At 43.3% G+C, this 10,000-nt stretch overlaps 1 protein-coding gene across 1 annotated transcript in view; it reads right to left on the bottom strand.

Moving 5' to 3' along the window:
• The window catches only part of kita (KIT proto-oncogene, receptor tyrosine kinase a), a 51,218-nt gene extending 44,210 nt beyond the window's left edge, over positions 1–7,008 (bottom strand). Inside the window, exon 1 of the mRNA XM_061230332.1 lies at positions 6,903–7,008. Coding sequence (XP_061086316.1) covers positions 6,903–6,957 — 55 coding nt within the window. The 5' untranslated portion in view covers positions 6,958–7,008. The remainder of the gene's footprint in view (positions 1–6,902) is intronic.
• Between the last annotated feature and the right edge of the window lie 2,992 nt (positions 7,009–10,000).

Raw genomic sequence — 10,000 nt, 5'->3', positions numbered from 1 at the left:
TAGCACCTGATAGTGTTCTTTGTGCAGTAGTGTAGCTAGCGAATCTCAGGAGGTTAAGAAGCATTTTATCTCTGAAGTATTCTGCTGCTAACTGTTTGAAGCCACGTCATGCTTTTTTAAGATGTTTTTTCCATTTGGGCAGTCGTTCGTCTGTCATCGTTGTCAGCTTGTTGAGCATCTCCAGAACAAGATGGGCTCACGGGCCCATTGCATAGCCCAATGAATCGGTATTCATGAATCCGAAGAGTTTCAGGAACTACATAGCACATCCTTTAGGGAACTAGTGTGCACGCCTCAGCAGGGAGGGGGGAAGACTTCAGACCAGCAGGACCTGAGAGTTGGGTGACAGTGGGGCGCAAGCGAAGGAAAGGGCGGTATCTCCAGAGGCGGTGCTGTCCAAACGATTCCAGCTCTTGCAGGAATTGGACCTGGCCCCTGTCCCTGATTGATGAGCCTCAGGGCACCCTGATGGCCACATCCTCCAGGAAAAGGGAGTTAGTGATAGTGGGGGACTCAATAATGAGAGGTATAGACAGCATAGTCTGTGCTTGTGAAAAGGAGTCTCGTACGCTGTGTTGCCTGGCAGCCTGGTGCCCAGGCAGGAGATATCCTGCAGCACACAGACCAGCTCCTGGCCAGAGCAGGGAGGGATCCAGTGGTCATGGTCCATGTCGGGACCAATGACATAGGTAAGGGCAGGTTTAAGGTTCTGCAGGACTAATTTGTGGAGTTAGCAGAAAAGATTAGGAGCAGAACCTCCACGGTAGTCTTCTCCAGAATTCTACCTGTACCACGTGCAAGCAGAGGGAAGCAGAATTCGTGCTAAGGTTAAAAAAGAAGTAAGGTTAGCCAAAAGGGTATTTCAGAGGAAAATTTCACAAGATGTAATCCCAAACGTTTCTTTACTGTAGTAGGAAAAGGAAAGTGTATTAAGAATAACAAAGGAGAACTGCTGTATAAGAATAAAGATATTACTGAGGCCTTAAATGGCTATTTTGTTGAGAGTTTCACCAGGGAGGAGGTTACTAATAGGCTGGAAGATATCCTCAATACCCAGAATGTCTCAGCCAATATTGAGATAGAGGACAAAGAAATACGAGATAAATTACAAAAACTAAAGACAAATAAGGCAGCAGGCCCAGGTGGCATATTCCTAAGTGAGATCATTTTTAAATCACTGGCAAGTATTTTTAGACAGTATTCAGAAACTGGAGAAATGCCAGATGAAATACCGATATATTAGAATGGGGACCGTACTGATCCAGGAAACTACAGGCCTGTCAGTCTAACCTGCATCACATGTAAAACATGCAATCTATCATTAGAGACAAACTGTAATTATTTCTTGGAAATAAGAACATCCAAAGGGATAGCCAGCATGGTTTTTGTAAGGGTAGGTCATGCCTGACGAACCTTTTGGCAGTCTATGAGGAAGCATGTTGATGATAGCAGGGCTTTTGATATTGTACATTTAGATTTTCAAAAAGCATTTGATAAGGTACCACATGACAAGCTCATTATCAAAATGAGGACAGTAGGAATTGTATGAGCCATTTCAAAGTGTGTTCGGGATTGGCTACAGGATAGAACACAAAGAGTAGTAGGAAGGGCCTTATCTGAGCAGGGTATTGTGGGAAGTGGAGTTCCACAGGTTTCGGTGCTGGGGCCACTGCTCTTCCTCATTTACATAAATGACCTTGACATGGGCATTGAAAGTAATTTAGTTAAATTAGAGCAGATGATACAAAAATAGTTTAGCTGACAGTTTGGAATCTACTAAAGTAATCCAGGGTGGAAACCTGGCAAATTAAATTCAATGCAACTACATGCAAAGCACTATATGTGGGAAATAATAAACATCAGGCAGGATTACTTTATGGGAAAGTGTGCAAGTGGAAAAAGACTTGGGGGTAATAGTTCACCAAAGCCTTTCATGTGCAGTAAAAAAAAAGCCAACAGGATGCTAATATATATAGTACGGAAGTCTAAAGAAGTTATTCTCACCTTATATAATACTCCTGTAAGACTGCACTGAAGAGTACTGTGTGCAGTTCTGGGGACCGCACTATAAGAAAGATATAGAAGTGCTGGAAAATTTTCAGAGAAGAGCAACCAGATTGGTTCCATGTATAAAATATAAGAGTTATGAGGATAGACTTAAGATGCCTAGTCTTTAATCTTAGTAAATGGAGATTTGATTGAGGCTTTTAAATTCATTAAAGAGATTAACAAAGTGAATTATAGGCGATTCTTCAGGTTGAGTTCAGTTAGCAGAACGAGAGGGCACACATGGAAATTGGCAAAGGAGAAATTCTGTACAGATATTAAGAAGCATTTTTCACACAGCAAGTGGTCAATGTGTGGAATAGCTTGTCAGGACATGTAGTGGAGGCAGAAATGCTGGGGCTTTTCAAGACCTGAAAGCCTGTTCTCGCCATCACATGATGTTATGTTATGTCATTTATGAGTGCTGTAATTTCCAGTCATTCAACCAATCACAGCCTTCCGAACTGTAACCCAGCCATCCATCCACCAGTCAGCCATCAACCTCAGATTCAGACATAGATGTAGTTCTGATGCTCCTCTTGCCACGGTTTGTAGTCCTAAAACCCAGACGTTTGAGCCATGGGTTCCCTTGGCAGAACTTATAGAACAAAATGTGAAAATCTCTCGAATTAACCAGAGAACTTATATTTGGCAGAACTCTAAATCCCTATAGGGAAAAAAGTATCAGACAACTGCAGAGGGGAACCAAATGGCAGAAAAATCTGCCGAATTACCTACATAAACACATCAGCACAGTGGCACACAACACAGCAGCGCATATTCCTGTCAGCAATCAAATCCTCCTCCTGAGGAGCAGGATGGAGCTTGGGCTAAACAGAACCTCCCTCAGGTAGACTTGACCATGAGTGTGTGTAAATGTGTGTGTTTCACTGTGTGTGAGAGTGTGTGTGTGTGTGTGTGTGTGTGTCACTGTGCGTGTGAATGTGTGTGTGTGTCATTGTGTGTGAGTGTGTATCACTGTGTGTGAGAGTGTGTGTGTGTGTGTGTGTGTGTATCACTGTGCGTGTGAATGTGTGTGTGTGTCATTGTGTGTGAGTGTGTATCACTGTGTGTGAGAGTGTGTGTGTGTGTGTATCACTGTGTATGAGAGTGTGTGTGTGTATGTGTGTATCACTGTGCGTGTGAATGTGTGTGTGTGTGTGTCATTGCGTGTGAGTGTGTGTGTGTATCACTGTGTGTGTCCCTGTATGATTGACCCCTGTGGGCTCCACTCTACGTACATACATACATACATAAATACATAAATACATACATACATTCATACATACATACGTATGTACATACATACATACATACATGCATACGTACGTACATAAATACATACATACATACGTACGTACACACATAGATACATACATACATATGTACATACATACATACATACATACATACATACGTACGTACAAACACACATACATACATACGTACGTACATACATACATACATACATATTTATGTACATACGTACGCACAAAAGAGGAAGAGGAAGAAGAACAGAGTGAGAACAGCAAGGTGGAAATGTCAGAACAGTGTTTAACTGCAGGGTGCTGTCCTCTCTCATCCACCTCTCCCTGACCTTTGACCCCTACTTTCCCTAAACGCATAACACCTGGTACAATACATATATCACATACAGTCCCCTACAAAAGTATTTGAACAGAAAGGTCAATTCCTTTGTTTTTGCTATACGCTGAAGACAAATTAGTTTGAGGTCAAAAGATGTATTTGAATTTCAGCTTTTATTTCCTGGTATTTTTTATCTAACTTTGTTCAACAACTTAGAACATATCACCTTTTGTATTAGACTACCCAATTAGTATTGGAACATGTGACTGACAGATGTTTATTCTTGTCCAGATGTGTCCTGTTAGATTGACTGGTTAAACAATAAATAGTTCAGAATGTCTACTCATGGTTTTAGCCTAGGGTTTTGCGTGTGAAGACTGAATTTGTTATGAAAGATAAACCAACATGAAGACCAGAGAGCTGTCTTTCTGAGAAAGCAAGCCACCTTGAAGCATAGAAAAGAGGGGAAATCTCAGAGCTATTTCACAAGCACTGAAGATAGCTTATACAACAACTTGGAATATCCTGAAAAAGAAAGAAACCGCTGGCATACTGAGTAACAGACATTGAACAGGTTGACCAAGGAAAACAACAGCAGTTGATGACAGAAACATTGTGAGAGCTGTGAAGAAAAACCCCAAAACATCAGTCAGTGACATCACCAACAATCTCCTCAGGGCAGGGGTGAAGGCATCTCAATCAACCGTTCGAAGAAGACTTAGAGAGCAGCAATATAGAGGCTATACCACAAGATGCAAACCACTCATCACTAGTAAGAATCAAAAGGCAAGATTGCAATTTGCAAAGTACAGAGATGAGCCACAAAATTTCTGGAACAAAGTTTTATGGACTGATGAGGCCAAGATTAGCCTCTACTAAAGTGATGGAAAAAGTGTGGAGAAAGAAGGCATCTGCTCATGATACAAAACATACAAGCTCATCTGTGAAGCACGGTGGAGGAAGTGTCAGGGCTTGGGCTTGCATGACTACTTCTGGAGTGGGCTCACTAATCTTTACTGATGATGTAACTCATGATGGTAGGAGCAGGATGAATTCAGAAACATTCTACAAAAACATTCTTCTTGCTAACTTATGGAGAAAAGCATCCAAACTTTTTGGGAGGAATGCAAGACAATGACCAAAAACATAGTTAAAGAGGTTGCAGTAAAAGCATCACCAAAGAAGAATGCAACAGTTTGGTGATGTCAGTGGGTCACAGGCTTGATGCAGTTATTGGGATCAAGGGATGCGCTACCAAATATGAAGTGTTATTTACTTTAATTTACTTAAATACTCTGTTCCAATACTTTTGCTCACCAATGTGCTAGGTTCTAAGTAGTTTAACACATCTAGGTGTGAATACCAGGAAATAAAAGCTGACATTATGAACTTGTGTTCATCTATTTATCTCAACACCACATGTATTCAGGGTTTTGCTAAAACAGAGGAATTGGCCTTGCTGTTGCAATACCTCTGGAGGGGACTGTACTTCCAGAGAAACATATTACTCACTAAAACCACGTCCGATATTAAATAAATGTTGTTTTTGCTTTTTAAACATCCAAATAATAATTTTTTTGAGAAATATCAGTAATTCACCGGCATTCTACTGTTGTGTAAACTTTTTGACCCATATACATTCCGAAACTGGATCAATATAGAATCAGTCGGGAAGAGTAACAATATAAATAGCAAACTTTAGTGAGGCAAAAATATATAAACAACACCTATATGAGTTGCAAATTGCACCCTTTGCTTAAAAAAACCCCGTCGCACAGCCGTCCATATAAGAACAACTAGGCCATAAAAACAAAACATCATCTTCAAAAGTCATTTGCGTACTTCTCAGGAATCCCTCCTCATTTTCATGTCAGTTGTCACTGCGGCCGCAGAGCGCTCGTGCACGGACACGCGCGTTAAGCGAAACTGGCGAAACAGACCGCCGGACTCGGGCTCCGCGAGGACACATCGGGGCTGCAGCAAAAAGTACTGTCGATTATAGTCAAATCACCGAGCACGGAGATAACACCGCTACAGCTCACGCACTCTCTCACACACACACACACACACACACACACACACACACACACACACACACACACACCGGGGTCCAAACGAAACGGAACTCTTTACCAAGAGTAAACTCAAGACACTCAAACCAGCCTATGTGCATTTTTCCACATCTCCAAAACTCTTCCTGAAATTCTATACGCTTGTGTTCCTGGAATTCCTGTTATCCTTCTGATACAATGTCTGTATTTATCTTTGCATGACTATTATTAATTTTGCGCTAAGGTGTGCGTGTTTGTGTCTGTTTGTGTGCGTGCGTGCATAGGGTTGCTTGCGCTTGTTGGTGGGTTTTGCATAGCCGCGTTCTTTTCAGGGGATAAATAATTAAAGGCTGGCGGCTACCGAACGCAAGCGGATACACTCTGTATTTACATAGGGCTACGGTCTTCAGCAGCCGCGGATACACTCTGTATTTACATAGGGCTACACTCTTCAGAAGCCTATCTTACAGTTGTTTTCGTGGCTGTAATCATCAAGGAATGTTGAGTTCCTCTGGTACGTGTTGCGCATCAGACGAACAGCGCTGTTCAGAAACGATCCTGTAAGGCGCTTCACGCCACAAGCTTCGAACACTTTTCACATTGGTGAAAAAACTTAGCTGTCCTTTAGCAAATATTGAATTTGATTACTGCACAGTATGCACGCGCAGTCGTGACAGTTAACAAGAGGAGCGACAGCTAGAACGAGACTGTTTCCACACACACCTTTAACGGGCGCAAACTGTGTACGCACTGAATTATTAAAGCTCAAACAACGTCACAAGATAACAAAATCCTAACAAGGAAATGTGTTTTAACGAAATAAACATTTATTTATACTAGGCTGAGCATCACCCACTGGTAAAGTAACGACTAATTCATGTAGTTGGAAATATCTAAGCAATCAGAAAATGATAAGGAATTCGCCTTTTCGGTTAAACGCATGTGGAAAATATAGTATTCACGAATAATTTGAATTGTTTAATTAAAGTTTCTATAATCAGCCTAGAAGTAAGCCAATGTACACTTTGAACAACGATATTCAAACTGGTGAACAGCGATTAACTGCAAAAGAACAAGGGCATGAAAAGTAAACTTATTAAATTGTTGGAGAACAAAACATCACATGAGTAATTAACCAATTGACCAAATTGTGTCTTCTGTGGTTACACACAGATGCCAGACGTTCAGCGTCTGATTTAGCGTAACGCAGGGTCCTACCTGGTTGGTACGCAGTCAGCAGCACAACAGTAAACAGGATCCCGCTGTGTGGCATTGTTAGACATCCATGGAGCTGCGTGTTGCGCGTCTGCTCGGAGTGTCTGGCTGTCGCTAATGCCGCGATGCGCGCCGCGACGGGGCGATGACTCTCAAACGCATTTGAATATTTTAAAGGAGCCGCGCATCGCAGGATACGTCCCCCGGGGGAGCTGTAACTCCGAGCTCTGCTGAAAAAGGTAAACATGCAGTCAGCGTTACATCACTTCAAACTAAAACAAGAACTTCAGCAACGCATCTGCAAGCTTACAACATAGATGGCATTACTGAACCCCAGAGGTGATATTTTCTGTGGACAACACAGGCAGGCCACTTTGTACCTATAACTTTGTTGCTATGATTAAAGTTTTTTACAATTGCCAACAATTCAACAATTGACTTCTTCAAAGCGCTTCATAAAACACTCTTACAGCTTGGCACAACAGTTCATTTCATGCGCAAAGTGCTTATGGTGTGTCAGTGTGCGCGTATGAGAGAGAGAGAATGTGTGTGTGCCTGAGAGTGTGTGTGTGTGCGTGTGTGTATGAGAGAGAGAATGTGTGTGTGTGCCTGAGAGTGTGTGTATGTGTGTGTGTGTATGAGAGAGAGAATGTGTGTGTGCCTGAGAGTGTGTGTGTGTGTATGACAGAGAGATAATGTGTGTGTGTGCCTGAGAGTGTTTGTGTGTATGTGTATGTGAGAGAAAGAGAGAATGTGTGTGTGCCTATGAGTATGTGTGTGTGGGAGAGAGTGTGAGAGAGAATGTGAGAGTGTGTGTGCATGTGTGAGGGAAAGAGTGTGTGAGCATGTAGAAGTATGTGATCACACACACACTCACACTCACACACACTCACACGCATATACTCACACACACACACACACACACACACACACACATATACACACACACACTCACACTCACACACACTCACACGCATATACTCTCACACGCATACACACACACACACATACACACACACACATGCACATGCACATACTTTCACACACACACACACACACTCACACGCATATACTCACACACACACACACACACACACACATATACTCACACACACACACACACACATACACATACTTTCACACACACACACACACACACACACACATATACACACTCACACTCACACTGACACACACACACACACACTCACACACAGAGACACACACACACACACACAAACAGCAGACTTGATTGTCACACAGACATCGGGCAGGGTGGGTGGTCGATATAACAGTCATGTGGCTATTTTAGTGAGGAACCTGATCTCCATTTAAATTCTGTTTAAAATGAATTAAACAATTTTTCCCATTTAAACACACCCCCTCTGACTGCTGCCATCACATTCAAATCCCTTATTTTATGAAGTATAAACATACAATATATATATATATAGTGAGCACTTTATTAGGTATTTATTACACTTATTTTTCAGACTTATTGATCTTCTGCTGCTGTAGCCTATCCACTTAAGAGGTTTGATGTGTTTTGTGTTCAGAGATGCTCTTCTGCACACCACTGTTGTAATGTGAGGTTATTTGCATTACTGTCACCTTCCTGTCAGCTTTGACCATTCTGGCGTTTCTCATTAACAAGACATTGACCAGGCGCAGGCAGCAGTCTGAGAGGGGGCTGATGAAGAGATGGAGATAGAGAGAGATGGAGAGAGATAGAGAGGGAGATGGAAAGAGATGGAGGGGGAGATGGAGAGAGAGATAGAGAGGGAGATGGAGAGAGATGGAGGCAGATGGAAAGAGATGGAGAGAGAGATGGAGGGGGAGATGGAGAGAGAGATAGAGAGGGAGATGGAGAGAGAGATGGAGGCAGATGGAAAGAGATGGAGTGAGAGATGGAGAGAGATGGAGGCAGATGGAAAGAGATGGAGTGAGAGATGGAGGGGGCGATGGAGAGAGAGATAGAGAGGGAGATGGAGAGAGATGGAGGCAGATGGAAAGAGATGGAGTGAGAGATGGAGGGGGCGATGGAGAGAGAGATAGAGAGGGAGATGGAGAGAGATGGAGGCAGATGGAAAGAGATGGAGTGAGAGATGGAGGGGGAGATGGAGAGAGATAGAGCGGGAGATGGAGAGAGATGGAGGCAGATGGAAAGAGATGGAGAGAGAGATGGAGGGGGAGATGGAGAGAGAGATAGAGAGGGAGATGGAGAGAGAGATGGAGGCAGATGGAAAGAGATGGAGTGAGAGATGGAGGGGGTGATGGAGAGAGAGATAGAGAGGGAGATGGAGAGAGATGGAGGCAGATGGAAAGAGATGGAGTGAGAGATGGAGGGGGCGATGGAGAGAGAGATAGAGAGGGAGATGGAGAGAGATGGAGGCAGATGGAAAGAGATGGAGTGAGAGATGGAGGGGGCGATGGAGAGAGAGATAGAGAGGGAGATGGAGAGAGATGGAGGCAGATGAAAAGAGATGGAGTGAGAGATGGAAAGAGAGATGGAGAGAGATGGAGACAGAGAGAGGGCAAGAGCTCTTTGGCACAGGCAGCGGTTTGCGAAGGGGACTGTTATAGCCACTGGGAGAAAGAAGAGTTATTTTTACACGCAGAGCCTGTCTCTGCTCTTCTTCCTCACATGACCACACATCACACACACACACATCACACATCACACATCACATAAAGAGCAGTCTGTATGTTTTTGGGAGGGGGTGAGGCACATGGGTTCAATCAGATGCATGCTTTGTTTCTTTTTGGGGGAGGGGGGTAATACATGTTCTAAAGTAAGACTATGGGTAGCCTTGGGTGACTTTAAAATGACTTAACACATTATTAACCCAGATACAACAGCGCACCCCGAAACCTATTATTATACCAGCTCAGCAGGGCACCCCAAAAACCTACAGCAGGGCTGCCCAACCCTGCTCCTGGAGATCTACAGTCCAACAGGTTCTCAGTCCAACCCTAACAAAGCACACCTCATTCAACAGCTAGAGCAGGGCTGCTCAACCCTGTTCCTGGAGATCTACAGTCCAACAGGTTCTCAGTCCAACCCTAACAAAGCACACCTCATTCAACAGCTAGAGCAGGGC

Source organism: Conger conger, unplaced genomic scaffold (genome assembly GCF_963514075.1).
Source record: "Conger conger unplaced genomic scaffold, fConCon1.1 SCAFFOLD_67, whole genome shotgun sequence".
Taxonomy (NCBI): Eukaryota; Metazoa; Chordata; class Actinopteri; order Anguilliformes; family Congridae; genus Conger; species Conger conger.
The sequence above is the reverse complement of the archived record's forward strand: the minus strand, read 5'-3'. Positions and strand labels throughout refer to the sequence as shown.